The 27,960-nt window shown below is 66.7% G+C and overlaps 11 protein-coding genes across 11 annotated transcripts in view; 5 read left to right on the forward strand and 6 right to left on the reverse strand.

Annotated features, from left to right (window-relative positions):
- The window catches only part of EMIHUDRAFT_239008 (hypothetical protein), a gene marked incomplete at both ends in the record, with an annotated part of 3,508 nt that extends 2,680 nt beyond the window's left edge, over positions 1-828 (reverse strand). Inside the window, 2 exons of the mRNA XM_005776232.1 lie at positions 494-612; positions 775-828. Coding sequence (XP_005776289.1) covers positions 494-612; positions 775-828 — 173 coding nt within the window. The remainder of the gene's footprint in view (positions 1-493; positions 613-774) is intronic.
- A 761-nt stretch (positions 829-1,589) lies between these two features.
- Positions 1,590-2,616, forward strand: EMIHUDRAFT_443939 (hypothetical protein). Its single transcript, XM_005776233.1, has one exon. The coding sequence runs from the start codon at positions 1,644-1,646 to the stop codon at positions 2,472-2,474; it is 831 nt and encodes a 276-aa protein (XP_005776290.1). The 5' UTR covers positions 1,590-1,643; the 3' UTR covers positions 2,475-2,616.
- Positions 2,617-5,811: 3,195 nt separating this feature from the next.
- On the reverse strand, positions 5,812-6,409 carry EMIHUDRAFT_239013 (hypothetical protein; the record flags this gene model as incomplete). Its single annotated transcript, XM_005776234.1, has 2 exons — positions 5,812-6,243; positions 6,341-6,409. The coding sequence occupies 2 exons, from the start codon at positions 6,407-6,409 to the stop codon at positions 5,812-5,814; spliced, it is 501 nt and encodes a 166-aa protein (XP_005776291.1).
- A 221-nt stretch (positions 6,410-6,630) lies between these two features.
- On the forward strand, positions 6,631-9,884 carry EMIHUDRAFT_74243 (hypothetical protein; the record flags this gene model as incomplete). The annotated part of the gene is made up of 4 exons (XM_005776235.1): positions 6,631-7,089; positions 7,137-7,889; positions 7,959-8,267; positions 8,625-9,884. Coding segments are annotated over 4 exons (2,781 nt in total), but the record flags the coding sequence as incomplete, so codon positions are not given.
- Positions 9,885-12,174: 2,290 nt separating this feature from the next.
- EMIHUDRAFT_239015 (hypothetical protein) lies at positions 12,175-13,493 on the forward strand (the record flags this gene model as incomplete). The annotated part of the gene is made up of 6 exons (XM_005776236.1): positions 12,175-12,264; positions 12,468-12,571; positions 12,673-12,832; positions 12,974-13,032; positions 13,124-13,204; positions 13,286-13,493. The coding sequence occupies 6 exons, from the start codon at positions 12,175-12,177 to the stop codon at positions 13,491-13,493; spliced, it is 702 nt and encodes a 233-aa protein (XP_005776293.1).
- Positions 13,494-13,724: 231 nt separating this feature from the next.
- On the reverse strand, positions 13,725-14,087 carry EMIHUDRAFT_239016 (hypothetical protein; the record flags this gene model as incomplete). Its single annotated transcript, XM_005776237.1, has 1 exon — positions 13,725-14,087. The coding sequence occupies one exon, from the start codon at positions 14,085-14,087 to the stop codon at positions 13,725-13,727; it is 363 nt and encodes a 120-aa protein (XP_005776294.1).
- Positions 14,088-14,330: 243 nt separating this feature from the next.
- On the forward strand, positions 14,331-15,350 carry EMIHUDRAFT_239017 (hypothetical protein; the record flags this gene model as incomplete). Its single annotated transcript, XM_005776238.1, has 1 exon — positions 14,331-15,350. The coding sequence occupies one exon, from the start codon at positions 14,331-14,333 to the stop codon at positions 15,348-15,350; it is 1,020 nt and encodes a 339-aa protein (XP_005776295.1).
- A 2,690-nt stretch (positions 15,351-18,040) lies between these two features.
- Positions 18,041-20,095, reverse strand: EMIHUDRAFT_239018 (hypothetical protein; the record flags this gene model as incomplete). Its single annotated transcript, XM_005776239.1, has 3 exons — positions 18,041-18,508; positions 18,821-18,895; positions 19,277-20,095. The coding sequence occupies 3 exons, from the start codon at positions 20,093-20,095 to the stop codon at positions 18,041-18,043; spliced, it is 1,362 nt and encodes a 453-aa protein (XP_005776296.1).
- A 722-nt stretch (positions 20,096-20,817) lies between these two features.
- On the forward strand, positions 20,818-21,809 carry EMIHUDRAFT_367830 (hypothetical protein). The gene has a single exon (XM_005776240.1). It carries the CDS (start codon positions 21,006-21,008, stop codon positions 21,585-21,587), a length of 582 nt encoding a protein of 193 aa, XP_005776297.1. The 5' UTR covers positions 20,818-21,005; the 3' UTR covers positions 21,588-21,809.
- Positions 21,810-22,329: 520 nt separating this feature from the next.
- On the reverse strand, positions 22,330-25,639 carry EMIHUDRAFT_457855 (hypothetical protein). The gene is made up of 5 exons (XM_005776241.1): positions 24,922-25,639; positions 24,635-24,845; positions 24,410-24,561; positions 23,945-24,206; positions 22,330-23,899 (listed from the first exon to the last, which is right to left on the reverse strand). The coding sequence occupies exons 1-5, from the start codon at positions 25,492-25,494 to the stop codon at positions 22,620-22,622; spliced, it is 2,478 nt and encodes an 825-aa protein (XP_005776298.1). The 5' UTR covers positions 25,495-25,639; the 3' UTR covers positions 22,330-22,619.
- Positions 25,640-25,936: 297 nt separating this feature from the next.
- EMIHUDRAFT_457856 (hypothetical protein) lies at positions 25,937-27,598 on the reverse strand. The gene is made up of 7 exons (XM_005776242.1): positions 27,505-27,598; positions 27,155-27,256; positions 27,023-27,069; positions 26,913-26,952; positions 26,603-26,842; positions 26,363-26,503; positions 25,937-26,299 (listed from the first exon to the last, which is right to left on the reverse strand). Exons 1-7 carry the CDS (start codon positions 27,526-27,528, stop codon positions 26,171-26,173), a joined length of 723 nt encoding a protein of 240 aa, XP_005776299.1. The 5' UTR covers positions 27,529-27,598; the 3' UTR covers positions 25,937-26,170.
- Positions 27,599-27,960: the final 362 nt, after the last annotated feature.

The raw sequence follows: 27,960 nt of genomic DNA on the forward strand, positions 1-27,960 counted from the left end.
TGTTGGCGCGGGGACGCTTCTGGCGCGGGGACTCTGCCGCCCTCTCTCGCCGGGGGGCGCGTTGGCGGGGCGGAGGAGGAGAGGCTCCTCGGCGCGAGGGGGAGGGAGGTGGACGGGCGCCTGGCTTTGCCACTGCTCGACCTCGAGGCGGCAGCTTTCGAGCTCGGCATGCAGCTGGCTCGCCTCGCCCTGCCGCCGCGCCTGAGAGGCGTCCAGCTGCGCCTGTGAAGCGGAGGGGCTCGCCCGGTGGGGAGGGCAGGCAAGGCAGGCGGCGCAAGGGTCGAGCGATGGCTGTGCCTGCAGCGCCTCTCTCTCCTCCAGCCCCGCGGCACACAGCCGCTCGCAGGCGGCGAGAGCGCTCCTCGCCTCGGCAGCCTCCGCCTCGGCGAGCGCAATGGCCTCTGCCGCCGCCTTCCCCGCCAGCGTCGAGATCGAGGCCGCCTCGGCCCGCACCGCCGCAACCGCAGCGACCACCGCCTCTGCCGTCTCGCACTCCGTGTCGGCGATCGCAGCGCAGAGCGAAGCGGCGACAGCCTTGCCTCGCTCGTAGCTCTGGCGCGCCGCGTCCGCCACCTGCAGCGCCGCTGCACGCGCAGCGTCCGCCACGGCGGCCTGCTCCAGAGCCTCACGCTCGGCGCTCTCTCGCGCGCGGACGTCGGCGACGCGAGCCGAGCGCAGCGCCGCGGCCAGCGCATCCGCCTCGTCCGCGCGGGCCTCCGCCGCCGCCGCGGCCTCGTCGGCTCTAGCCACCGCCGCGGCCGCGGCCGCCATGACGCGCTCAGCCCTGGCGGCGGCCGAATGCGCCTCGGCCGCGTCGTCCGGCGGCATCGAGGCAGTCGTCGCCGGCGGCTAGCGGGATCAGGCCGGCAAGCCAGGGGCCTCAGAAAGAAAACAACGGCGGGCTGTTTGTGCCCTTGGCACCAGAGACAGGGGCGGGGCCCTGAGTAACTAACGTAGTGCCGTACGCTTACTGTTGTTCGGGATGTGTGGCAGCCCTGCTGGCTGATTTGTTTTTGAGAGAGAGAGATTTTTAGCAATACCAAACAACTCTAACACTCACACGTTTTGTTTTGTTTTTGTGAGTGAGTGTCTTCGTGTCTTGCTTGTCCTTGTGTGAGCTTGTGACGTTGTGAGAGTTTGTTTTGTTTGTAGCTTGTGTGTGTGTGTGTGTCGCTCGCGCGTGCCGTCCTCTTCTGTCTAGCGTCCACCCATGCCGCGTTGGGAGAGAGATTTTTAGCAAAATGTTTTGTCGCGTTGCCGTTGGTGTCCAGAGTCCAGTCCGAGCGCCAGGCTGTTCTTCACCTTCCTACCTAACCTAAAAGCACGCTAGGTTGGACGTGCTTCACAGCCTCACGAGAGCAGGAAAGAAGTATCCGCCGGCCACCCTGTCCGCGTGCCTTATATGCCCCCCCCCCTCACTCATCTCTCTCCCCTCCCTCGCAAAAAATCCAACGAACAAAGGTGAAGTACGCTAGGTTGTTTGGCTGGCCAGGCAGGACCAGTAGCTAGGGGCTGTTTTCCGCGCCCGCAAACGCCGGCGTTCACGGCGGTGAGGTCGGCGACTCACTCGGAAAATAGCGAGCAAAAGCGAGCGAGCGCTTCGTCCCTGACGCGCCTCATCTGCCCTCCGCACTCTGCCAATCATGTCCACCCTCGGGCTGATGGACTCGTTCGACCCCGCCGTCGCGCCCTGCCCCGACGACAACACGGCCGAGTGGTCCTGCCCCTCGTGCCCCAAGAGCTACGGCAACAAGTTCTCCCTCCTCGTGCATCGCCGGCTTCAGCACGGTCTTAAAACGCCGTACGAGTGCGCGGTGTGCAACCTGTCCTTCCCGCAGTCGAGCGACCTCACCACGCACATGAAGATCGAGCACGAAGACAAGCTGATCCAGTGCCCGCACTGCCCGCGCACCTTCCGGTCGCCCAGCGGCATGCGGACGCACCGCACCAACATGCACAAGGACGCGCCGACCGGCGTCAAGCTCCAGTTCGTCGATCGCGGGAGCTGCGCGGCGCCGCTCGCCGAGAAGTCGTCGCGCCACCGATCCCGCGCGGCAGTCCGGAAGCCCGTGCCGGCCACCATCGCCGCCCTCACCGCCAGCAACAACAAGCGGCCCGCCTCGCCGCCGCCGGAGCCGCCGGCGTCCAAGAGCCAGAGGCTCCGGGGCGGCTTCGAGCCGACGCCCGTCGAGATCAACGCGTTCGTGTCCGAGTCCGAGCCGATCTGGCAGCCGCCCCACGTTAAGCCTCTCCTCTCCTCCATGGCCAGCCTCGAGGCATGCTGGCCGGCAGACGCGCCCGCGTCCTTCTCCGTCTGCAGCGATGCGCTCGCGACGACGAAGGCCGAGGACTGGCTCGAGCCGATGCTTCTCGACATCAACACCAAGGCCGCCGACATCTTCTCCTCCGCGTTGCCAGATTTGCCGCCCGTACTCAAGCGTTTTGCCTCCTCCTGGCGTCTGCTCTTTGCCTAGCCCGCTCCCGTGTCTCTTGTGTACCCTCAGACTCATTAGCACATCCGAATAGTAAAGATGAGGCTGTTCATTAGCGCATACTGTGTTCATAGCGGTGCATAGCTTTAGCTTGTTATTTACAGTTTATTGCAGACAAAAAGATGAGGCGTGCGCGGCCGCGGGTGCCCTCCTCCGACCTCCCCGACTCTCCCCGTCGGCACCCCGTGCGAAGCCGTCCCGCGTCCCCCTGCCGCCTGCGAGCCCTGTGGGATGAGCGGGATGTGTGTGGGTGTGCGGCTGAGCTGCAGGTGCAGCGGCCGGACGCCGCTCGCCGCGGGGCGCTCGACCGCTCGAAGCCTCGTCTTCCTCTGGCTTACTAAACACTAAAGAACCCCCAAACTGCGCTCTCACGACTCACTCTCTCGCGTCTCGGCTTTCTCGCACTCGCTCTCAACTTGCTTGAGCCGTCCCGGCCCCGACTCGGACTGGATGTGCATATGTGGAACACCAGGGAGGACGCAGCCGGGGCCAGTGTGCTGCGCTTGGCTAGAGGGCCGGGCGCAAACTTGTTGGACCTGGACCTGGAACTGGACCTGGGTCGGCGAGTTTTGGTGGTCCGAAACGCGGAGGGCGCGGGTGCCGGGTCCGTTGTGGTTCGAACGCGATGCTTCCGGCGGGAGACACGGAAGCGCGCTTGCCACCTTGCCAGGAGGTGCGTAACCCCCCCCCCCCCCCGGCCCCCCCCGAGCCTCGCGCCTCACGCTTGCTTGTTTTGGATGGAAGGCCAGCAGCACTTTGTCTTTGAGCTGCTCTCTCGCAGCCTTCACACTTCAATCAGCGCTGTAAAAGCTCCGAAAAGCTCTGTGCCACCGTCCTTCATTGGGTGGGCAAGTGCAAAAGCCTCCGAACGAACGGTCATTCGTTCGTCATGCATGCATGCATGCATGGAGATTGCACGTGTTTGTTGTTTTGTTGTGTTGCACGTGTTTGTTTGTTGGGTTGGCTGGGCTGGTCCGTCCGTGAAAGAGCATGTGTTGTCTCGCCATGGTGGCAGAGATCGTCCTCCCCCCCCCCGCCCAAGCGGTCGCAAACCTCCGAGAGCATCCCAAGCGATCCGTCCACTGCCGTTGCCCGCCCCATCGCCTCGCTTGCGGACATGCTGCTTCCGATCGTGCAAATGACGGCCTCACCATTGCTGATTTTCGCGACGAGTCCGCCGCGCTCGGCTTCTCCTTCTGCGTACGTGGCGCCCGAACTCGGCCTCTCTGGAATGACGTGCGCCGCAACGCAGCATTTGCCGGCCTCCACATCTCACCAGCCTTGAGAATGAAACGTCGACCAGTGCATTCTCTAGCCGACAGCATCACCCTAGCACAGACAACACTCACAATCGGCTCAAAGAAGGGTGCTATGGCGCACATCCGGTATCCTTCCCGTCTCAGTCTCGCCGACGCCGAGCTCATCTACACTGGCGTGCTCTCAGCGGCGACTACGGCCGTGGCAGTAGCCGTGTCAGCTCAACTTCACGGCAGCATTCGTGAGACGAGGCGGCAGGCAAAAGAGGTGTGGCCTTGCCCTCGGCCTGGCAGCCTGGGTCCTGCCCCGAATACCATAGGAGGGAATCTGGTGTCCGCCCTCCATCACTTTAGGTTGTTGCGGCGCGCCGTCAGATGGAGCTGGCTGCGGCGTGCCTGCAGGGTGTGCTCCGAGATCTCGCTGCCGAGGGCCGCGGGGCAGCGTATGAGGCTGCTGCGCAGCAACTCGACTGCCTCGAGGTGAAGGACGAGCAGATAGCAGCGCTTGAGCGGCTGTTTGAGCTGGACAACGGCGACTTCTCTGAGGATGCATGAGATGAGATTGAGACACAAAGGCTGGGGTCGATATACGTCGCTCTACAATCTATACAGACCCCCTCTCCCATTTCCCCTATTCAGCTAAAATACCGTGCGTGTAGACTCCACTCTCCTACACCCCATAAAATGTGCTAAATAAAAATACTAGAGGAATCGAAAGAGCCAAATTGGTCACCCTGACGTTCACGCCTGCCTGGGACTGACCGCTGCGGCAGTCTGCGCGCACTGCTCCGTCCAGTCCTCAAACGGCTCCTCCGTTCGCTCTGGGTGTAGTCGCAGCACGGGTACTTCGCACGCGGAGCGGCGGAGCTCGCGAACAAAGGTGCGCTGTACGCGGCAGGCGATGACGGCCGAGACGTTCTCAAGCCGCGTGGCGGCCGGGAAAAAGATGGCCTCGACTGCGGAGGCGATGTTGCGAGAGTCGACCACGAGCTCCGGGTAGCCCGAAAACGACCCCGGCCCGCGACCGATGGCGCCGCTGCGCGCATACTCGTTGAGCACCCAGCCAAGCTTGTTCGGACGCCACGGACGTATGTGCTTCCGCTCTTCGGGCCTCTTCATGAGGTGCGTCCGCGCTCGCGAGTCGTGGTCGGGCTCGCATCTATCAAAGCCACACTTGCAGCCGCCGTGTACCCGCTCTTGTCTGCACCACGCCGGAGGGTTCCCGCAGCCTGCCACGCACTGCTCTCTCTGCGACCTCCGGAGCAGCCGCGATATCGGTGGATCGGGGCACTGAAACTGCCGGGTCTCTCCATCGGTGCCAAACACACAGAGCAGCTTGGTCGCGTTGGCGCGCAGCACCATCCCGGCGTGCCCTGTGACAATAGGCAGGACGCGTCGGTCGGGACGGTCCGCTCGAAACATGCCGCGAAAGAGCGTGGTGGCGGAGAAGCGATCGCCGATGGCTCGGCATTTGCCGCACTCCTTACGGAGTACTGCCTGCTCTCGGATGCCGGACAGCCCTTTCGACAGGAGGGGGAACTCGCTCGCGCAGTCCGCGGGGCATCCCTGCCACCACTTTTGCGGGTTCTCCCACGTATCAAAGTGGTGGATCACCACCCCCGCCTCGTCGAGCCGGTTGGATGGCGTGACCGCGAGGCGATAGCGGTCGTTTATTCGGCGGGCAGCGACAGCCGTGCACGCGTGCAGCGCGGGGTCTGGCTGGTGTGCCGCCGGCACCTCGGCGATCAGCGTCGGTGGATGCACTCCGGTCCAGCAGCGCGGGTCGGGATGATCGATCTCAAAGTCACCGCACTTTCGGGCGAAGATCACGAGACCGACGATGCAGCAAAGCACGGGAGTTGTGGCGAGGGCAAAGACGGCGAGCGGGCGAGCCTGCAAGTCGACGCGCATACACACAAATGGTCGGCAAGGCAAAAGTGTGTGGGACGGACGTTTGGAGGAGCTGAGGAGACGAGTTTTCAATGTATTATTAAATGAACTCGGGGGCACAGGACGCGGTACAAACGGGGTACACCAAAAGGCACAGGCTGCCTGCACGGCGTTCACTCGAACGCCATGCACATGGCGCGGAGCAGCATCGGGTTGGTGTCGAACCCGAGCGGGTCCTCCTCCCAGTCCCGGTGCCCACCCTCCGCGTCATCCTGCTCATCGTGCGCGTCGAGCACCCTGCCGAGGCACAGGACCGTCCCCTTGGGAACGCCTGCCCCTCGCGCGCGCGGGAACTCTCCCTGCACCGCCATCACGAACTTCTCGCGCGCCCACTTGCCGCCACGGCGGCAGTGCTGGGGCGCGCGCTCGCGCAGCTCCTCGTAGAGCTCCTCGGCCCTCGCCACCTCCGCCGCCCAGCCCTCCGCTGACGCCTGAGCCGCCTTCTTCTCCCTGAGCGTCTTGAACACCGGCGGCGGCGCCGGCGATGGCGCCACCTCCGGCTCGCCCGCCGCCTCTGCAGCGCGCCGCCCCTTCCTCGCCTTCTCCTTGAGCCGCTTCCTAGCGCTCTTGTACGTACTTATAGCTTACTGGGAGAAAAGAGTATGTGGCTCTTACGTACATTCCCGGAGGAGGACTGCTGACAGGGTTTGCGATTTTCGAGGAGTTGAGAGACTGAAGAACGAAGGGTTGTGGATTCTTCTTGACTGCCATCCCGCTGAGTTCCAGCTCTCGCCGGCGGCGCAGACTTGAGAGCGCTGGAGTCGCTAAAGAGTCTGGAGATCTTCTTGCACAGCCAATCCTCGACGCCGACAAAAGAGCGACACGATCTTTGAACTCAATCGGTGTCGATACACCACTCTGGTCTGTGGCTGAACGACGCCGAGCCGCACTGCTTCCCGCTCTTTGTGCCCAACCACCATCGCCGCCACGAGATGGTATCCTCAGTCCTGTCGAACTTCGTCCTGTCGAACCTCGTCCTGTCGAACCTCGTCCTGTCGGACGTCGCCAAGCCGAACATCGTCAAATCTGCGTCCGATCGGCGCGAGTACCGATTTGTCGAGCTGAGCAATGCCCTCAAGGCCGTCCTCGTGAGCGATAGCTCCGCGACGCTGGCAGCGGCAGCGGTGGATGTGCGCTCCGGCTCCGCGAATGATCCCGACGACGTGCCAGGCCTCGCGCACTTCTGTGAGCACATGCTCTTCCTCGCCTCGGTTAAGTACCCTGTCGAGCAGGACTACGATGCGTTCCTCAAGCGGCACGGCGGCTTCTCGAACGCATTCACGGCGGACTCGCACACAAACTTTTACTTCGAGGCGCCCCTCCGCCCCGCCCAGCACCCTCCGCCACTCCTCCACCGCACTCCTCCGCCGCACCGCCCACCGCCCCCCACGGTTGCACCGCCGTCTGGCATCAGGTGCTGCCTGAGTCGCTGCGCGAGGCGCTCGACCGGTTCGCGCAGTTCTTCATCGCGCCGCTATTCTCGGTGGGCGGCGTCGCGCGAGAGATGCACGCCGTCGACTCTGAGCACGCCAAGAACCTGCAGTCGGACGCGTGGCGCCTCTGGCAACTCGGCCGCTCCCTCGCGGCAGCCGGCCACCCGCACAACCACTTCGGGACCGGCTCGCTGCAGACGCTCAACCGGACCGGCGTGCACAGCGAGCTGCTGCGCTGGTACGGGGACCACTACCTCTCTCACACGATGACTCTCGCCATCGTCGGCGCCGAGGACCTCGACACGCTGCAGAGCTACGCCGCCGACCTCTTCTCGGCTGTGCCCCGCTCGCACCCTCCCCCCTCGGGCGCCGCAGCGGCGCCGCCGCCCCCCCCGGTGGCGCCGTCGGCGTCGCTCTTCGCCACGGCGCCCGCCGCGTTCCTCGTCCGGCCGGTGCGGTCGCTCGAGCTGCTCCGCATCATGTGGTCTCTCCCTCCGGTCGAGTCCGAGTACCGCTCGCGCCCGCTCCGGCTCGTCTCGCGCTTGCTCGGTGGCGAGTCTGCCGGCTCGCTGCGGTCGGCGCTCGTGCGGCGGGGGTGGATCGAGGGCGTGACGACCAGCGTGGAGCGGCAGCCGGCCTACTCGCTGCTTGTCGTCGACCTCGACCTGACGGCGCGCGGGCTCGCGCACTGGCGCGAGGCGCTCGAGGTGGTGTACGCCGCCCTGCGCGCGATACGCGGCCGCGGCGTGACGCAGCAGGTGTTGGCTCCGCTCCAAGGGTGCGAAGGCGGAGCCCTCTGTGCACCCTCTCGGGCCGTTCCTGTGTAGGTCTTCGATGCGCTCCGCTCCGAGGACGAGCTCTCCTTCCGCTTCAAGGCAAAGGAGGAGGCGTCCGACTACGCCTCGGACCTCGCCGCACGCCTCCACCTCTACCCGCCCCAGGAGCTTCTCACGGCGCCGGAGGTGACGCCCGCTTTCGACGGCGACCGCACGCGCGAGCTGCTGCGCCAGCTGCAGCCGACATCGATGCTCGCGCTGCTCGTCTCGCAGACGCTAACCGCCAACGCCACCGACGGCGCCTCTTCAGAGCGCTGGTACGGGACGCAGTACTGGCCGATTCCGCTGCCGGACGACTTTGTCGCCGGGCTCGCCGCCGAAGAGCCGCGGGGAGGGCACTCGTACAAAGGGCACTCGTACGACCCTCCGGCAGGCGGCTTCTGCACGGGGCCAGGGGACGGCGCGTCCGAGGAGGGGGAGCGGGCGGTGCGCCAGAAGCGGCGGCCGGGCCTGCAGCCGGGAGGGTGCCGGGCGGAGTGCGATGCGGAGCCGCTCTGCGCCGGCTTCGCGGAGGGCGGCGGCACGTGCGTCGTGTACGGCGCCGTGGCCGACGACCCGCCACCGCCGTGGGAGGCCCGCCCCGGCGGCACGGTCGTGCGCTCGGGGGGCGGCGGTGGCGGCGCGCAGTGCTGGCGAGTGTGGCCCCCCTCGTCCGAGCTTTCCCCGCCTCCTCGGAACCCGTACCTGCCCACCGACTTTGAGCTGCTGGAAGCGTCAAGCTCGCCCTTCGTCTCGGACCCGCCCGCGCTGCTGCGGCGTGGCGCGCGCTCGCGGCTCTGGCATCGCGCCGAGGTCAGCTTCGGCTTGCCCGTCGCCGCCGTTCGCGTCGCGCTGCACACGCGGGCCGTCTCTGCGAGAGAGGGGGGCGAGGGCGGCGGCGAGGGCGCGGCCTTCGCGCTTCTGCACACCATCTACCTCGAGATGCAGCTCCGCGAGGCGGCGTGGGACGCTTCGCGCGCCGGCCTCGCCGTCAGCCTATCCGCAACGTCGACTGGCTTCGAGCTCTCGGGCCACGGGTACGCGCAGACGCTGCCCGCGTACATGCTCACGGTGCTGCGGCAGGCGCGATCGCTGCAGCCGGATGCGCTCCGCTTTGCCACCGTCAAGGCGCTGGTGGAGCGGCAGCTTGCGGACGAGGATAAGGCCGCCGCTTATCAGGTCGCCTACCAAGCTTGGTCGCACTTGCTGCTCCGCGTCGCCCCCACGCCGGCGGAGCAGCTCGCCGCTGTTCGCTCCATCCGGCTGCCTCAGCTCGTTCGCTTCGCCGCCGACGCCCTCTCGAGTTGGGCGTCCTCCGACTTCCTCTTCTTTGGCAATCTCGACGCCGCCGGCGCTGTGGACGCATACGAGGAGCAGCTGGGCGCGCTCTTTGAGGACGGGGCCGCGCCGGCCGGGCTGCCGGCCGCGCCGTCGCAGCAGCAGGCGGTGGCGGACTTGGGCGGGCGGGCGCTGCTCCGTGCGGTCGCGCACCCAAACCCGCAGGAGACCAACTCGGCTGTCCGGCTCACGCTCGTGCTCGGCGAGCTGAGCGCGCGCGAGGCGGCGACGGCGCAGCTCCTCGCAAAGATGGTCGAGCCCGCCTTCTTCGCCTCGCTCCGCACCCGGCAGCAGCTCGGCTACCTCGTCTGGTCCTTCGGGCGGGAGGTGCGTGGCGTGAGCCTCCTCTACTTCATCGTCCAGTCGTCGAGCGCCTCTCCGCGCCACGTCACGGCCTCCATCCACGCCTTCTTGGAGGAGGAGGCGGAGGCGCTGCTCAACTCCACCGCGGCGGCCGACTTCGCCGCCTACGCCGCCGCCGCCCGCAAGGAGCTGCTCGACCCGCCCGAGCAGCTCGAGGCGGCGGCCGAGGAGGCGTGGGGACAGATCGCAGCCGAGCGCTTCTGCTTTGCGCGGCGGCGCGAGGTTGCGGTGGCGCTCGACGGCGTCTCCCTCGCCGACGTGCAGGCGCTGCTCGCGTCGCTCGTCGCCGCCGACTCGGCCGCAAGCCGCATGCTCGTGCAGGTCCACTCCCCGGAGCACCCCGTCGGCCGCGTGGCCGACGAGCTGCCCGAGTCGAGCCGGAGGGAGTACTCGCCGCTCGAGGACGAGGGGGTGGCGCGGTTCCGCGCCGGCCGCGGCTTCTTTGCCGGCGAGCCGTGCGCGGTGGCTCCGCCGCTGCCGCACGGCCACGACAGCGCGGACGAGGTGTACGGCTGGATGGCTCTCGGGGCGATCGCGTCGCTCCTGGGCGGCATCTCCCTGCTCTCCCTCCGGCTGCTGGCCGGTGCGTGCCGCTCGTCGCTGAGCTCGCTGCCCTTCCTCCAGCTGCAGCCCTCGAGCACGATGAGCGAGCTCGAGCCGGCGCTCGACGCGTCGGCCGCCAGCCCAAAGGCGAGGCGATCCAGCGCGGAGGAGCTGCAGCTTGGGCACTCGGGAGTCGGGCATCACGCCAAGCCGGCAGCGACTTTTGCTTAGCAGTAGGTGCGTGGACGGCGGGGTATTTTCTGTGGTAAATTAAAGAAAATAACGGCAGTTGACACACACACACACACACACATACTCACTTCCCCTGAGAGAGAGAATTCTTGATACGAAACCACGACGACACACACCAGTCGACTCGCATCGGTTGCCTCCATGAACGGCGGAGCTATTCTCGCGCCCACACCACACCTGGCTCCAACGTGGACACGCCCATAGCTGGGGACACTACTAGGTCACGCATGGCATCACAGAAGTTTTATCTCTGGGCCCCGAAAGGCATCTCTAGCAGTGTCGTTACACATGCCCCCTCCCCTCCTGGGCGCATGCGCCTCACGTCTCGCCAGAGCATAAGCCCTTGGCGTGTGGCGAGACGAGTTTTTCGCCATCGCAGCGAGCAGCAAGCCGCCCGCCGCAAACAGCCGGAGGCATCGCCACGGCACTGGCTGCGCCGCGGTCCCGCACCCGTCGACGCAGCTCCCCCCGCGGAAGACCGCGCGTAGCAACGTCTTGACGATCGAGATGAGCGTGCCTGAAGCTCGCCCACCTACTGCCCCTGAGAGTTGGTTATTGAGTGGGATCAGCTCCCCCCCTTGGGATCGAAGCCGCCACAACCTCACACCCAACATCCCAGGCGGGATCAGAAGGGGACTCCACACCGGACACCGCCCGGGCACAGCCCCCCTACCCGTCGGATCGCACAGAGGGCCCCCTCGGAGCAGCCCACACACAATCACGCATCGGCAGATTGAGTGCCTGAGTCAGGCAGACAGCACAGACAAGAGGAGAGAGAGGAGAGAGAGAGAGAGAGAGAGGAGAGAGGAGAGGGTGAGGGTGTGAACACACGTGAGGAGTGGGGGAGGGTGTCTGTGGTGGGTTGTAGTCATACTACGTGGTTACAACCACGCGCCCCTCAGGAGCTTAAGGTAGAGCTGAGCGTCCCAGACGCCTCGGTGCCTCCCACCGGCGTGAAGACCATCCGGATCTTTCCACCGCGCCCTCCGGGCTGAGTGGTCCCCGCGATGGCCCACGGTCCTCCGTCGCCTGGTTGAACCCCCTGCCTCCCGGTTGACCCCCCGGTCCCCGTACACGACCATGAAATAAACTCAAAGTCCACCACAGCCACCAGCCTCCACCTCCACCCGCGAGCCGCCACCGCTGCCGCCCGCGACGCCGCCCGCCGCGTCAGATAGCCGCGACGCGCGCATCGAGTCGCGTCGGAGAGCCGCGCCGCACCAGCAGCAGCATCTGCACCGCCAGCAGCAGCAGCAGCAGCACCACCACCACCACCCGAGAGAGAAGCGCACCTGCCCGACGCCGCCCGCCGCGTCAGACGCTCGCGACGCGCGCGTCGAGCCCAGTCGCACAGCCGCGCCGCGCCAGCAGCAGCATCGGCACCAGCAGCAGCAGCACCACCACCACCAACAGCAACAGAGACAGGCAGTGCAGGCGCAGAGGCGCTCGCAGAGCGGCGCTCAGCGCCGCGCACGCCACGCTGCGGACCGTCGGACGAGCGCACCGTACGTCGGCGGCGAGCCGCGTCGCCAGCCGTCTCGCGAGAGAGCGGCGCCGCCGCGTGCGCGCAGCAGCCGCCGCGGCAGAGGCGAGCCGCGGCGACGTCCGCACTAACGGATAACGGCCATTGGCGGTTTTCTCTCTCTCTCTCTCTCTCTCACTTCCCCTCCAACCAATCCAAAAAAGAAAGAACCCGAAACCGCGCTGGGAGCGGGACCTTGGAACCAACGTGATGTCGGCTTACCGCATCAAGAAGAAGCGGCCTAGGACTCCTCCGCCAGAGGAGGCGCCTTCGATCACAGAGGAGAGCCCTGCTGCTTCGGTGCGCCGCGTTTGGGCATCCACAGTGACAGCCCACCAATCCCGCTATCACCGCCGCTACCGTGCACACAGGCACCAGCGAATGCAGCCGCCGCCTCTCAAGACGCGCCTCCGGCGCTCGGCGCGTGCTCGCCGGCGGTTGGCGGCGGCGGCGGCACCGGCAGCAGCGCTCCTCCGCGCAGGGCGGGCGGCAAGATTCCCGAGGGGTGGCGGGAGAGCCCAAAGGGCGGTGCGGCGCTGCACGGGCTCTGCGCCATCAAGACGCCCCTCAAAGCGGAGCTCTGCGCGTCGCTCCCGGCGGCAGATTGGTGCGTCGTGCTCGCCCGCAGCACAGCGCGCGCGCACCGCAATCTTCCGCACCTCCACCCCCTCCACCCCGCACGTCCCTCCGCCTCGCTCTCTCTCGCAGGTGGACGGTGTCGGACGCGCTGCAGGCGTGCGGCGGGTCGGCGGTGGGGCTGTGGATCGACCTGACAAACACGCGGCGGTACTACGAGCCGCGCGAGCTGCCCCAGTCTGTTCGCTACCTCAAGTTCCAGACGGCTGGCCACGGTCTCATCGAGGAGCAGGTGCGGCCCAGGGTTAGGGTTAGGGTTAGGGCTAGTCTCATCGAGGAGCAGGTGCGGCTCTCTCTGCGCGCACACATGCGCTGCCCCGCCCACCGCCGCCGCCCGCCCGCCATCCCGCCGACTCGCCGCCGCCGCGTCCAGGCCATGCTCCAGATCCTCCACGAGATCTCAGCTCTGCGCGTGGCGCGCCGCCCCTCGCGGTCCGCCTCTGTGCCCCGTCCCTCGGCTGCAGAGGCAGCCCGGCTGCTGCTAGGCGCGAATGAAGGCCGCTAGAGCGGACGCAGTCCGCAGGGGCCTCCCGCCCGAGGAGGTGGCCAAGGCGGAGAAGGCGGCCTCTGCTGCGGCGCGCGTGGTGGTGCACTGCACGCACGGGTGCGCGCGCGCGCGTCTCGTCAGTCTGCGCTGGCTGCGATGGCGGGAGGCGGCTCACCGCCCGCCCGCCTACCCTTCCAGGCTCAACCGGACCGGCTACGTGGTCGCCACCGCGCTCTGCCGGCTCGAGCCGCGCATTCCGCTCGGGGAGGCGCTCGCCGCATTCAGCGAGCAGCGGCCGCCAGGCCTCTGGAGAGAGCAGTACGTGCGCGCGCTGCACGACACGTACGGCGGCGCCATCCCGCCCCTCCCGCCGCCGCCCTCCTGGGAGCACGAGGGGCGGAAATGAGCGCGGCGGGGCGAGACACCAAAGGCGCGGCCCCGCGCGAGTTGTGTGCAGTTGCGAGTCGTTGGCAACAACGTTGCTCGTTGGCAGATGGTGTGCACCTCCCCGTCTCCCGCCCGCTCTCCCCGTCTCGCTGCTCTCTCTCTCGCCTCTCGTGCTGACGCGGCGTGCCGCGCAGAAGGGAGGGCTTTCAAAAAAAAGAACGTCCAGCGCTTTAAACATCGCAGACTCGCGTCATGAACGCAGCACCGCCGCCGAGCCCACCCGCCCCTGAGCCGCCGCAGCGCTAACTTTCGCCAGCTCCAGCCGACTCCGCTTCTCTATCAGCGCTGCCGCGACAAGGACGTCCTTGGCACTGGCCGGCTTGTCTGGGGTCGAGGCTGCGATTCTCTTCATCGCGCGCTTGGCAGCTCCAGTGCGCACCGCCTTTGTGCACTGACGACGCGCGGCGCGAGCAGCGCGGGCCTTCTCCGCCGCCTCACGCTTGAGAGACCGCAGGGAGTTGGAGTTGGTCTCAGTGTTGGTCGCGGCGGCCAGAGCAAGCAGCGCGTGCGCGCCTGGGACGCGCTTGCCTGTGGCCTTCGTCATCTTCGTCATCCTCGGGCAGTCGTCGTAGTCGTAGTGATTTGAACTCCCAGCTTTGACGCCCGACGCGCGGGCGTTTCTTTTTTGCTCGTACAGTCCCCACCGACGCTGTCGTGGGATCGCTTGCCATGTGAGAGACTGCCTTGTGTTCTTGTTGCATTTTCGAAGAGGGAAACCAGGAAAACAAAGTAAAAAAACGACGTGTTGCGCGCTGCTGTTTTGCGCCGTCGTCTCATCACGCGAGGCAACAGGCCGATGCCAGTCAACCTGCTCGCCGCTCTCTCTCTCGCGTACAGCAGCCCGCCTCCCATCATCGGCGGCCAGGGCGAGCTCCGCTTCGAGTATCGGCCCGATCGCCTCGTGCTGCCAAAGGGAGCGTCGCTTCGCAACGCGCACGGCCTCGTCACGGACGCCGCAGGCCGCATCTACTTCACCTACGAGCACGGCGGCAACGACACAAACTGCCTCGTCCGCTGGGAGGCGGACGGAACCGGCGCTCGCTTCCTCACCGCAGGCGGCAAGGCGCTTTGCGAGGGCGTGCCGCACGGGCTGCAGCTCAGCGACGAGGAGGGGCACGAGTTTCTGTACCACGCCAACAACGAGCAGAAGCTCACAAAGACGCGGCTGGACGGCAGCATCGTGTGGCAGCGCTCCGGCAACTTTGGGCAGGACCCGCGGCTGCCGTACCGCCCGACGTGGTTTGCGACGCCGCCCGGCCCGTTTGTCTACCTTTGCGACGGCTACGGCAGCAACAGGATATACGCCTTCGACAAGCAGTCCGGCGCGTGGGCGGCGGGGCGGGTCTGGGGCGGCAAGGGCGGCCGCGAGCAGCACGGAAACTTCTCAACGAACCACGGCTGCACGTACGACGTCACGGCCGACAGGATTGCGGTGAGCGACCGGGCCAACTCGAGGATCGAGTTCTACGACTACGGCAGAGCCGGCGAGCCGGCGCTCGAGTACAGCCACACCCTCGACCTGCGCGGGACGATGGGCGGCGGCTCCCTCCCCTGCAACCTGCGGACCTACCCCGGGCAGGGCGGGCGGGGCATCTCGCCCGACCTGTCCGGCCCTGTCGCGGTGCTCGACGCCGCCGGCCGGGTCGCGTCGGTCGTCAACGTGAGCGTCCTCCTCGGCCCGCTCGGGCACCGCCACCCGCACGACGCCATCCTCCTGCCGAGCGGCGACATGGCGGTCGCCGAGTGGAACCCGGGCTTCGTCACGTACTGGAAGAGGCTGCCCAGCCCGGCTCGGGCAGGGGACGTCGTCGGTTAGCCCGATTTATAAACGCGTTTCACCTCTGCGCGGTGCTGGAGATGGAGCTAGCGGCCATTCGGAGCGCGCGCACGGGCATACATGGAAATCTCTGCGCAACATCGGAAGATCCTTGGACTGTAGATCGTAGATGCCTTTTAGAGATCTCTTAAGTGGCAAATCTCCTGCCAAGAGCTGCAGTAGATTGAAGAACTGGTGGAGGCAAATCTTCTCCGGTGTAGATGCTCGAGAGGAGTCTGAGATCTCGCGTTTGGTGCGTGCAGTCGCTTGAGATCTTGCGACAGAGGTGGAGATTCTGACTTCGCGCCAAAGGCGCCTAGAGATCGTGTGGGCCGACTGGAGATTGCAAAATGGCGCGAAAAGAGGGTGGAGATCCTTTTGCATTGTGAATGAGTCCATAGCGCATCTCCTTGAAGGTTTGAGCCCCCCTCCTCCCCCGGGCCCCCGAATCGACAGTGGAGATTGGAGATTGGAGATGGAGATCGGAGATCTGACTGAATCCGGCCTAAGATGACGACGTTGGAGATTGGAGATTGAAGATGGAGATCGGAGATCTGACTGGATCCGGCCTAAGATATAGCGACGCTGGAGATTGGAGAGTACTGGAGAGATGGAGATCGGAGCCCCCCAGCCCCTAGTGGTGTCTCATCGATTTTTTTGTTTTGTTTTTAGATAAAGGTCTGTGCGCGGACGGCCCGGGGAGCCTGCGGCGCCATTTTAATCTGCGCTCCTCTTTATGGCCTGCGGCGCCTGGCTTGCGAGCTTGGAAGTGTACACGAGTCCGCCAGGGCGGACTGCAAACACCAAGCGCGCTGCGCGGCGCTCGCGGTCTACGCCGAACTGGGGGCGGTATCATGGTTCACGCTGCCAACTCGGCAAATAGGCTCGCCGACATAGACCGCGTACATAGACCGCGCGCGCAGCGCGCTCCGTTTGCAGACCGCCCTGGCGGACTCGTTTACACTTCCAAGCTCAAGCCAGGCGCCGCAGGCCATGAAGAGGAGCGCAGATTAAAATGGCGCCGCAGGCTCCCCGGGCCGTCCGCGCACAGACCACAGGAAAAAACAAAAATCTATAAAACATCTATCAACACCACTAGGCTCTAGGGGGTGGGTGGGCTCCGATCTCCCCATCTCCAATATTCTCTAATCCACAGCGTCGTCATGTTAGGCCGGGGATCCAGTCAGATCTCCGATCTCCATCTTCAATCTCCAATCTCCAACGTCGTCATCTTAGGCCGGATCAGATCTCCGATCTCAATCTCCAATCTCCAATCTCCAATCTCGATTCGGGGGCCCGGGGGAGGAGGGGGGCTCAAACCTTCAAGGAGATGCAATTTGGATTCATTCACACTGACCATCTCTCATCTCCAATCTCCAATCTTCTACTTGGCCACTGTCGCCGCCGGCAGCAATCTACGACCTCCATTTTCAATCTTCGATCTCACATCTGGGGCGGATGGCTGGGCGCTAGGATCTACAATCTGCATTCTCCATCTCCTATCTCCACATTTTGGCCCTGTTGCTGCTCAGAGCGATCTGCAATCCACAATCTCAATCTTCGATCTTTAGTCTTGAATGGGGAACCGGACAGGACGGATCTACTGGCGAGACTTGGGCGTGTCCGTGTGAGAGATCCGCTAGGATCTCCAGTCTTAATCTACTATCTCTACCCCAACGATCTACTGGTCTTGCGCAGAGATTTCCATTACTCCGCACGGGGCGCTCTCCATGGCGCTCTCTGGGAGAGCCTCTCTGCCCGTTCCGAAGCCGGGCTCTCCGGGAGAGACTCCCTGACCAAGACGTCCCAACCCCGAACCCGCCTGCCACCTTGTGATTTTTCTGGGTCAAAATCGTCCCGATTTCATAATGTTCGTTCGTACGTGCATCCGCGGCGCCAAGCGCGGTGCCAGCGGCTCCCATACCTCTAAGAGGCCACCCACCTCCGTATAGACCCTTATATCCGCGGTTTACGCCCAATAGAGGCAGCTGCAAGAGGGCCCGGACGGGCACTGCGGCACACACTGCTCGCTGCTCGGCCATGCGGTAGCGTCTGGTGATGCCGCCCCTGCGCGGGCGGGGGCGTCTCGCTCGGCAGCAACTGCGCCGCGCAGCGCAGGTTCGAGGGTCGCGGTGAAGGGTGCACTGGAAGACGTAGCGGTCGAGAAAGCGCTCAGCGACCGCTACGTCTCGAGGATGGAGCCGTCGCGCGGACCCGACCGGCCGACCGGCAGTAGCAGCAGGCGCCGGAGGGCGCGGGAGGCAGCGGCGACACCTCGGGCCAGAAGCGCGAGCCCTAGGCTGGTGAGGGGGCCCGCTCATGCGTAAACGGCTCTGGGACTTAGCTAAATCGCGCATCGAAATCGGGACGATTTTGCCAGGGCACCGTCACAAGGTGTGAGCCTGACCCCGTCTGTCACTACTCTCTCTTGTGCGCGGTGTCTCGAAAGTGTACATTGACATTTTTCTGGAGACACGTGGGAGACGTGACCGGCACACACCCACAAGGCACAAGCAGCTGAGTTGTAGTGACGGTCGCGATAAAGTGAGTTCCGCTACGGTGGACGTGGAGTGGTGTGGATCCCGCAGCACGACGGGGCATTGAGTTTGATTGAGACGAGTTGCGTGTATTCCGTTCGAGTCAGGCAATTGAGACGCCGTGCGCTCAACCGTCCCCCCTCTGCCCAGCACTCACTGGCCAGCACGCAGCGACGCTGCGGCAGCGGCGGCCGTCGCCCGCTCGAGCCGCCAGATCTTGTGGCTGCCGGACACTCGCAGCGGCACCGTCAGCTTGCGCGGCGCCTCGCAGACGAAGACGAAGGCGGAGTCGTTTTCCTCCGAGGGGCCCTCGCGGCCGGCGGCTCGCGCGGCGACGTACTCGTCGTGCGACAGGCAGTCCCGCACGACGACGCAGCCGAGGAGGGCGGAGGCCGGGTACTCGGCAGGCATCGCTGGCGGCGGGAGGCCGGCAGAGGCGGACAGGTCGGAGTACTGCCGCTCCACGGTCGCAACCTCGAGGTCGTTGGGCGTCCGCGCTGTCGAGGCGATCCAGAGCGGGCCCCGGTGGTCGGTCGGCCACGAGCGACCCTCCACGCGCTTGACGCCGCCCACGAGCAGCGACGCCCACGGCTGGTGCATCGAGAGGCAGAGGTTGCCAAACTCGGTGTCGGAGGGTGGCGGCGAGGCCTCCCCCGCCCCCACCTCTGCGGCCCCCGGCGCGGGCGCAAGGCCGGGCGGCGCTCCATCCGCCCGCTCGCCCGCCTGACTACCACCCGCCCGCCCGCCGCCCGCCCCCGCCCCCCCGCCCTCGAGGCGCAGCTTCTGCTCGCCTTCTCGGGCCTTTCCTGCCGCCGCCTCCCCGCCCTCGAGGCGCAAGTGCAGAGCAGTCCGGTGCGCGAGCGCGTCGATGGCGTCGTCGTCCTGGGCGAGGAACTCCTCCAGCCATGGGTTGTCGTGCTGAACGCGCAGCACCGAGTGCGAGAGGCCTTCCTCCACCGCCGCCGCCCGCAGCTTCGCCGCCGCCGCGTCCAGCCCAGAGCTCGTCGCCTGGCTCGACCCACCGATCTCGACGTTGCCGCGCCCGCTTCGACCACGGTCGGAGGCCGCGCCACCCGCGCCGCGCCCGCGCGCTGCCGGCGCGACGAATGTCGCGCGGCCCTGCAGCGTCGGGTTGGCGAGCCGCCCCTCGCCGCCGCCGCCGCCCCGCCCTGCAGCCTTTGCGGCTGGCGCTGGCTGTGGTGGGAGAGGCGGCGTGTGAGCTTCGCGTCGCCTCTCCCCGACCGCCGCCTCCGCGCCTCGTGCCTGAGCTGGCCGCACATCTGCCTTCCCGCCGCCGCCGCCGCCACCACCGCCGCCACCACCAGCACCTCCTCCTCCTCCTCCTCCTCCACCACCTTCACCGCCGCCACCGCCGGGGCCCTCCTTCACAACGCGCTTGTTTTCGATGTCGATCGTCAGCCTGAGCTCCTTCCGCTTGCGCGCTGCCTCCTCCTCGCGCTCCGCCGCCGCCGCGGCGGCGACCGCTCGCTCCTCCCCACTCATCCACGCGTCCGCCGCCGCGTGCGAAAAGTACTCTGTCTGGTCGTCAATCACGACCGTCCTCTTCGCGGCGGAGCGGTCGAAATCTATCAGCCGGCGGGCGTGCTCCTCCGCCGCGCTCAGCGCCGCGGTCTCCGACGAGGACGGCGCGGCGGCGGAGCAGGCACCGGCCTGGAGCGGCGTGTGCGGGTCGCGGCCGCAAGCGAGGCAAGGACCCTCGCCCTCTTGCGCGCACACGACGGACCCGCAGGCGAGGCAGTTGTACAGCAGCTCGTGCCTCCGTGCGTTGCAGCGACAGCGGTGGCGGCCGGGAAGGAGCGACGCATCGTGGGTCGTGGCACCCGCACGCGGCTGCCGACCCTTCTTATTCACCTTGGACGGCTTGGAGGGCGCTGCCGCCGCACCGCCCACGATGGAGCAAGCCGCCGCCGGCCGACCCGCCTTTGCACGCCCGGCCGCAGCAGGCTCATCGTCGTCGCCCTTGCGATAGGCAACGGGGCTGCCGCTCGCCGCAGCAGCGGCGCTGCCTCCTGGAGCACCAAGGGCGTCTGCCACAGCGTCGGCTTCCGACTCGGATGGCAACATTGCCCGCAGGTAAGGCCGCACGTCGGGCGGCGGCAGCGCGGTGAGCATCGAGATGATGGCACCCACATCATCGAAGCCGACTGCGGACCGGAGCAGCACCTCGGCCGTGGTGGAGCGCGACATGACCCTCCGCAAAGAAAAGAATTTCGATACGCTCTCCCTCAAAAAAAAGAAGAAGGTGCAGGTGCGAATGTCCGTTTTCTTTCTTTATTTCTTTCCTCGGTCTCTCTGTCAACACTGGGGGGGCACGTACAAAGAAAATAAAAGTGATTTTCTTCTTCTTTTGTTCAAAACAGTGTCGTGTCTACTAGCTCCGAGTAGAGGGGGCGTTCTGAAGTTAAAGGGGAAACCCGGTACACGGAACCAACCCTCGGGACCCGTGTTTACTTTATGGCCCTCTCCCTGCGAACGCGCACCCCCCAGGGCTAGGGCTCTCTTGCCCGCAACCCGATCCCGATCATCCGGCCCGCTGGGTGCGCTTCTTAGCTCCCCGGCCCTGGATGTGAGGTTGCCGACTGCACTCCAAGTGCTCCAAGTGCTCAGGCCCCTAAAGGCCTTAAATTATACGCGCGGCGTGAGAGCTCGGAAGCGAGTCCGCGCGGTTCCCTCCGCCTCTCCGCGTAAAATAACCGCCTTTTTAGAGGCACCCCGGTTCCGGCCCTCGCTCCCACCAAGGTACAACCACGGCGCGTGCGCTCGACAGCGCGAGTGTTCATGGGGTGCGGCTCGTCGAGCTCGAAGGACGACGACGTCAATGGCCTGCGCTCGAGCCATCGCGCCGGCACTGGAGGCGTGATCTTACACCACCGCAAGCCCCCTTCGAATTTTGGCGATGAGCGGCACGGCAAAACGCTATCCGAGGTGCATGGGAAGAGAGGGGGGGGATGGGGGTCGGGGGAGAAGACGAAAGCTCGGGTGGAGAGCAGGACACGTGTCCAGCTCCACCCCCTGATCGTCGCTACTTCCCCTTCCCGCCTTCCGTCAGCAGGACACGCCCAGTACCCCATAGGCGTCCGACGTCTCTGCTGACTCGATGCTGGCCGACCTCGCCGACCTGCGACTCCCGGGCGAAGGACCGAGCGGAATGCGTGCGCGAGGCGCGCGTGCCGCGCCGCGGCCCTGGCGTGTCGCGGAGAGCGACAACTACTCGCTGGGAGAGCTATCGCTGCCCGAGTCGGACGAGGGCGAAGCCGAAAGCCAGGTCTCTCAGGTGCGCGCGCCGCCCATCATCGTCCCCGATGTCTGCGACCACGGCCGGCACGAGCCGATCACGCCGATCCTGCACACGGCTGGCTCCTCGAGCGAGGAGAGCGAGGTGCACGACATCGATCATGAGCAGAGCGAGGAGGAGCAGGAGGCAGGTGAGGAGGCAGAGGCGGCGGCAGAGGCGGCGGCAGAGGCGGTGGCAGAGGCGGCGGCAGAGGCGGCGGCAGAGGCGGCGGCAGAGGCGGCGGCAGAGGCGGCGGCAGAGGCGGCGGCAGAGGCGGCGGCGGTGCCGGCGGCGGTGCCGGCGGCGGTGCCGGCGGCGGAAGCGCCAGGGGAGGGGCACCCTAGTACGCAGACGCCGACGCGGCCTGCTAGCGACGCATTGCTGCCACCCAACCCCTTCCTATAGCTAGCTCGAGTGCGGCGCGTGCAACGTCGTGCAGCGCGTACGGTAGCAGGTATTGCGTCTTTAGAGTGGCAGCATAGAGAGAAGAGAAAAGTCTAGCTGCGCATGGTACTGGCATATTTCCGCGGTGTGGTCTGTTGTGAGCCTTCGTCGTTACCCGTTTCGTGCAGCACGTGGTTACATTGCTGCTGCGGTCAGTTTTGTGAATCAAATCGAGTCGCACACAATCACACAGCGCAGGGGGGCCGCAGGCCGCGCGCAGGGCGAGACGACGAGGGAGGGAGCAGGACTCTTTGCGGAGATCAGCAGGAGGATGTACGAAGAGATTAGGAGCAGCAGGGACCCGAGGGACCATGTGGAAGACGGCTAGTGCTAGTCCCCCATCGGGAGGACGACCCCGGCTAGCCGCCGACCACACACCCACAAAGGCCACAATGCACAAATTATATTGTGGCACAAAGAACCCTGAACAAAGCCACACAAGATCGCGGCACGGGCCGGGACCGCTGTTCCTTTTTACCCACCTGCACCTCACAGTAGAGAGGTTTCCGTTTTTATTTATTGGATTTTCTACGACTCTTTGTTTATTTATTTAGCGACCATGAGCACGATGACCGTAACACACATCACCAGCAAACCGCTTTTGGCTCTGTACGTACAGAGGCTAGTGGCTTCTCCACGACGCACGAACTTTCATGTATCGGGGAGATAGTCTAACACACCCCAGTCCCCACCCCATGTGCCATGATTTGATAACACCACACAAGACTTAAATCCCTGACTTAAATAGACACAATTTCCTCAAGATTCCTCTGCCTCTCTCGAGACGATAGAAGCAAGAAGAGGTGCGGGGGCAAGCGAGACGAGAGCTCCACTCGGGGACCCGGCCGTCGGGGCCCCGGCCGACCTGGCGCTGCGCTGGCCAGCGGCCCCGGGCCCTCGTGCTGGCTCTCACGCGTCACGGCACACACACATACACGACTCACTCCATTGATACGTTCACATTGACGTTCCGCGCTCCCATCACCCGTCGCGCTACGAGTCGGGCTGGAGGCGGTAGAGGTGGTCTGGCAGCGAGCTTGCCGCACGGCGCATGCCGCCTGGCGTGCCGAGCCTGCCGCCGTGCAGCTCCTCGAGGCGCGCGCTCTCTCGTCCCAGCTCGGTGAGGTCTCCGGTCGAGATCGGGACACCGCCGAGGCTCGAGACGCGCTGCCCTCCGCCGCGGCCAAGCAGACGCTGCCCAACCACCGCTTGCGCTGCGGGCGGAAAGCCGCTCAACGAGCTTGCAGCCGCGTCGGAGAAGAGGGGCGCCGCGGCGGCGGGCAGGCTCGGGAGGCTCGAGGTGAGTCCCGAGCGGACGCGGTGGCAGCGCACGGGTGCCACCTCGCCGGCGGCAGCGGCGCCCACGCCGGGGGAGGAGACGCGCGGCGGCGAGGAGCCGAGGAGGGCCTCGGTGTCCTCTGGCTCGACTCGCAGCGCCGGCTCGATCTGCGAGAGCGCGCGGGGCCGGTGCGACTGCTGTTGCCGCCGCGGCGGCGACCCCTCGCCGCCGCCTCTCCGCGAGGGTGGCACCGCGTCTTTCGAGTACATGATTTGCGCGGCGGCGGCGCGCAGCTCGCACGCGGTTGGGCGCACGCCCCCGGGGGAGACGGGGGCGCCAGAGACGGCCAGCTCGAAGCCGCGCTGCACCTCGGAGCAGAACTGGCGAAACGTGATGCGGCCGAGGCTGGGCTGCTCGCCGCCGCCGCGCCGCTCCTCGCCCTCGCTCTCGCCAGTTGGGCGCGGCTCGGCGGCGGGCACCGCGGGGCTGCTCCGCCCGCGCGACGGGAAGACGAGGCCGGCGGCGAGGGAGGCGGGGCGAGGGACCGGCCGCTGCTGCGGTGCGATGCCGAGCAGGCGGAGGGCGAGGTACGAGTCGGCCGCCGGCATGGTGCCGGTGCAGCCCGGGTCCATCGCGTCGAAGTAGTGCCTCAGCCGCTCGATGAGCGACGTGGAGGGCGCGTGCGCCGACGAGGCGTAGACGATGTTGCCGCGAGACAGGGCCCACGAGCGGAGCGAGTCGGAGCAGCGCCGCGGCGGAGTCCTCGCGGGCGCCAGGGCGGTGCGGAACACGAAGGAGCGGGGCAGCCACTGCTGCGGCAGCAGCTCCGCGACCGAGGCGGCGACGTAAGTGGCCCTGTCGGCCGGGTAGTAGGGCTGGAGCTCCATCCGGTGGCAGCCCGACTCGACGAGGCAGGTGCGCAGGCCGGCGGCCACGCCCGCCCGGATGTCGGTGTCGAAGCGGTCGCCGACGATGAGGACCTCGTGCAGCTCGCCTGCGGGACGTCTCACGGACGCGTCAAGGACGTGTCGTCGCCGACGAGGAGGTCGCTCGTGCGGCTCGCCGTCGAAGCCCTGCCTCCGGAGCATCTCGATCGCGTGGCCGACCATGTACTTCCCGCCCTCGGCCGCGCCGCCGCCCTTTCCGCAGACGCGGTGCCGCTCGCTGCCGAGCGGGTACATCAGCTTGCGGAACATCGCGGAAAACATCCCGGGACCTGCTCGCGGCGCTGACCGCGTGAAGAGGCGGCAGACGGCCGCGGCTGCACTCGGCTGATCGGCCACCTCTCGGCTACCTCTCGCCTGGGAGCGGGAAGCCGTCGCTCGTCGGGTTGAATGTGTGTGTGTGTGTGTGTGTGTGTGTGTGTGTGTGTGTGTGTGTGTGTGTGTGTGTGTGTGTGTGTGTGTGTGCGTGTGTGTGTGCGCGCGCGTGTGTGTGTGTGTGTGTCGCCTGGGAGCGGGAAGCCGTCGCTCGTCGGGTTGAAAGCGTCCTCGGCAGTGCAGACGAACTCGGCGCCGTGCGAGAGGAGGATGGACGCCTTCTTGATGACGTCGAAGGACCAGTCCGCGTACCCGCGCTCGTTGGTCTTCGGGTCGACGGACGAGGAGATGGAGCCGTCGGTGAAGAGCACGACGAACACCTTCGGCCGCCCCTCGCCTGCAGGGCGTGTGTGGCGGGACGTGTCGTGGACGCGTCCCAGACGACGCGGACCCCTCGCCGGCCCCCTCACCCGGCGCCGCGGCGATCGCCGCCCCAGCGATCGCCGCCCACTCCTTGGCCTCCTCCTCGGTCAGCCGCGTGCGCAGCTCCCAGGTGGCCACCCGCTCCGCCGCGGCGGTGAGCAGCTCCATCCACCACGCGTCCTCGCCCTCGACTCCGCCGGCGATCACAAAGACGCGCGCGTGGTGCGGGATGTGGTCCGCCATGTACGCGCACTGCGCCTGCGCCGCGGGTGCGCAGCAGGAGCGGAGTGAGCGCCGCGGTTGCAACAGCAGTGACCGCGGGCGGGCGTGGCGCCTGAGCAGCCGTGTAGATGTTGTCGGTCGGGACCGGAGCCGCCTGCAGCAGGAAGCCGTTCTTCGCCAGCTTGGCCTGCACTCCGTGCGCACCCTTTGCGCCCGTATTGGAGAGGAAGACGTATGGCAGGCGCTGGCGCAGCAAGTAGCCGTAAAACTCATCCGCGCCGGGGATCGGGCCGGACGGCGAGTACATCGTACCGTCCAGGTCGATGAGAAGTGCCTTGACTCCCGACAGCACTGGATCCACCAACTCACCGCCCTCTCGCGCGAATTCAGCAGCGCAGGGACTGAATGGCGGGGTGGCCGGCGCTGAAGCCACGAGGGCGGTGGGCGGGTCCTCCTCGTCCATGAGCGCCGCGTCGACACCGCTCGAGACGCGGATCGGGCTCCCGTCGCCGAGGAGCGAGGGATTGGCGTAGAGGCCGGCTGCGATGCACTCTCGCAGAACAGTGTCTCGCACGGCCGTCGCAGCCCGCTCCGCCAGGTCGAGGTCGCACCCGGAGCTCGCAGCCCTGTCACGCGCGTGCTCGAGGATGGCGATGGCCTCGCGGAACCTCGCGGCGGCCTGCATAGCCCGCTCGCCCGCCGCAGGGCGGGCGCGCCTACGACAACGCGCCGGGGCGAGCGGCGAGCGGTGGTGGGTGCCGACCCCGGCGAGACTCTCGACCCTTTTCGATGGACGCCTCGTTCTCCAGCGAAAGTCTTGTTCCCTGCTGCAGGCGAAGGGAACAAGCGCGAAGAGGGGCTGATTTCTTCTTGACCAAGGGCGCGCCCGGATCATCAGCACCGAAGAGCGCCGCTGAAACGCGACCCGTTCCTCCCCCTGCAGGAAAAGAAGTCATGGGCGAGGTCGAGGACAATGTGGTGCGCAGCACAAAGCAGCGCCCGCCGCGCGCCCCGCCGCGACGGGGCGCAGGCTGCTGAGGCTGGGGGGTCCTGGGACCTGGGTGGCTGGCCCGTGGCCGCAGGCCGCGACCCACGCGCGCGCAAGCGCAAGCGCCAAGCCCACGGTAGCGCGGTTTCGGATGTGGGCTCTACGAACCTACAGCACCGCCCCCCCTCTCCAACCCAACCCGACCGTTAATAGCCGCGAGTGGCGGAGCGCGCACTCCGGCGTGCGGCGCAGGACCGGTCTGCCGCAGCTGAGCGCTCCCCGGCCGGCCGGCCCTCTCGGAGAGGGCGACAAGGGCCCGGCCACAGCCCGCCTCTCTGGGAGAGCCGTCTAGAGTGTCGTCCCCCTCGGAGCCTCACTGGTCGGTATTCTCGTCGCTCGTCCAGAGCGTCAGGTTGTCGCGCAGCAGCTGCATGATGAGGGTCGAGTCCTTGTAGGACTCCTCGTCGAGCGTGTCGAGCTCGGCGATCGCATCGTCGAAGGCCTGGAGCGGGGGCTGGACTGAGAGGGAGCGGCGAGGCTCGCAGGCCGGCGGGGTGGAGGCTGCCTTTTTGGCCAGGCCGCACGCGTCCGTGTGGTCGCCCTGCACCTCGTACAAGAAGACCGACTGGTTCAGGGCGAGCCCGAGCCGGATCGGGTGCGTGGGCTGCAACCGCTCGGCGGTTGACTGCGCGCCCTCGTAGGCGGCCTGGCGCGCACGGGGCGGGGGCGTCGGGGGCGGGGGCGTCGGGGGCGGAAAGCGGAAAAGTGCTCCTCAGAGAGAGGGGGGGGCAGGCAGAGAGCGTGCCTTTGCGTTTGTGGCGTGCTCCGACTTTTTGTCGCCGCCCGCAAACTCGGCGAGGTAGCGGTGGTAGTCGGCCTTCATCTTTTGGTAGAAGACGGACGGCTCGGCATCCAGGTTGTCCTTGATCAGGTGGTCGTGCAGCAGGGCCAGGATGTCGTTGCAAATGTTGTTGAGCTCCTCCTCAACCTTGGCCCGGTAGGTGCCAATCAGCGCGGTGTGCGCCGACGACTCCTTCGACGACTCCTACGGTGCGAGCGCGCTCCGAGCTCGGCGTCTCGCGCACGGCACGGCGGCCGCACTCGCAGCCCCACTCCTTGGACTCGATCGACGTGATGATGCGCAGCGACGCGCGCCTACAGCAGCCGCGCAGACCGACCTCACGGCGAGCATGCGCCCGCGTGGCCGCGCGGAGCCCGGCCGCACCGCGCGCCGACGACGTTCTTGTACGCGACGGAGAGCAGGTTGCGCTCCTGCCCAGGTGTTGGTAGAGGGGTGAGCAGAAGGCGAGGCGGCACCGGGGGAGAGCAGAGAGGAAATGCGCGAGGCGCGGCGAACCTCGAGCGAGAGCATCTCCTCCTGCTTGCCCTGCGCCACCTTCTTCATGTACTCGACCATCTCCTCGTACCGCTCCGCCTGCTCTGCCAGCTTGGCCATGTACTGCGGGCGGCAGACGGGCCGCGTCAGAACGGCTGGCGCAGAGGCGCGCGTGCGGAAGAGGGTGCGGCCCGAGAGGCGCAGACGGCGCGGCCAAAGTGACCCTGCCAGAGTCGGGCGCGCGCGCGCGCGCGCAGGCCGCGGTGCAGCAACGGTTTGCAAAAAAGCAAGCGACGCTTGGCCGCTCGCGCGCCGCACGCGCGGCGCGGAGGCTACGGCTGCGCTCTCGGCGGCTGCTTTGTGCTGCGCACCACATTGTCCTCGACCTCGCCCATGACTCCTCTTCCTGCAGGGGGAGGAACGGGTCGCGTTTCAGCGGCGCTCTTCGGTGCTGATGATCCGGGCGCGCCCTTGGTCAAGAAGAAATCAGGACCGGCAGGAGTGCAGCGAGAAGCGGCGAGAGACTGCGAAGAGAGATAGGAAGAGGCAGACTCCCTAGGGTGGGCGACGGCTAGCGTAGCGCATCACACACCTCTCCTTAAAATCCCTGTGTGGTGGCGGCGTGCCGTCCTCCCATCCCTCCCTTGGGGTGTCTGTTTTCTTTCTTTCTTTCTGAGGCGTCCATCGAAAAGGGTCGAGAGTCTCGCCGGGGTCGGCACCCACCACCGCTCGCCCCGGCGCGTTGTCGTAGGCGCGCCCGCCCTGCGGCGGGCGTATCATCAGCGTCGCCGCTGCGACCGACTGCGAGGGAGGGGCCGACGATGGCG

This window comes from Emiliania huxleyi, assembly GCF_000372725.1.
Source record: "Emiliania huxleyi CCMP1516 unplaced genomic scaffold EMIHUscaffold_280, whole genome shotgun sequence".
NCBI classification, from domain to species: domain Eukaryota; phylum Haptophyta; order Isochrysidales; family Noelaerhabdaceae; genus Emiliania; species Emiliania huxleyi.

What these genes read in the sequence shown, in the direction of transcription:
- EMIHUDRAFT_443939 (XM_005776233.1), top strand. Translation starts at nt 1,644, where the DNA reads ATGTCCACCCTCGGGCTGATGGACTCGTTCGACCCCGCCGTCGCGCCC.
- EMIHUDRAFT_367830 (XM_005776240.1), top strand. Translation starts at nt 21,006, where the DNA reads ATGCTGGCCGACCTCGCCGACCTGCGACTCCCGGGCGAAGGACCGAGC.
- EMIHUDRAFT_457855 (XM_005776241.1), bottom strand. Translation starts at nt 25,494, where the DNA reads ATGCAGGCCGCCGCGAGGTTCCGCGAGGCCATCGCCATCCTCGAGCAC. An exon ending in GGCGATCGCCGCGGCGCCGG is followed by an intron (nt 24,562 to 24,634) that starts GTGAGGGGGCCG and finishes CACGCCCTGCAG; the next exon opens with GCGAGGGGCGGCCGAAGGTG. An exon ending in GCCGCACGAGCGACCTCCTC is followed by an intron (nt 23,900 to 23,944) that starts GTCGGCGACGAC and finishes GACGTCCCGCAG; the next exon opens with GCGAGCTGCACGAGGTCCTC.
- EMIHUDRAFT_457856 (XM_005776242.1), bottom strand. Translation starts at nt 27,528, where the DNA reads ATGGGCGAGGTCGAGGACAATGTG. An exon ending in AGGAGATGCTCTCGCTCGAG is followed by an intron (nt 27,070 to 27,154) that starts GTTCGCCGCGCC and finishes ACACCTGGGCAG; the next exon opens with GAGCGCAACCTGCTCTCCGT. An exon ending in CGTGCGGCCTGGCCAAAAAG is followed by an intron (nt 26,300 to 26,362) that starts GCAGCCTCCACC and finishes CCCCCGCTCCAG; the next exon opens with GCCTTCGACGATGCGATCGC.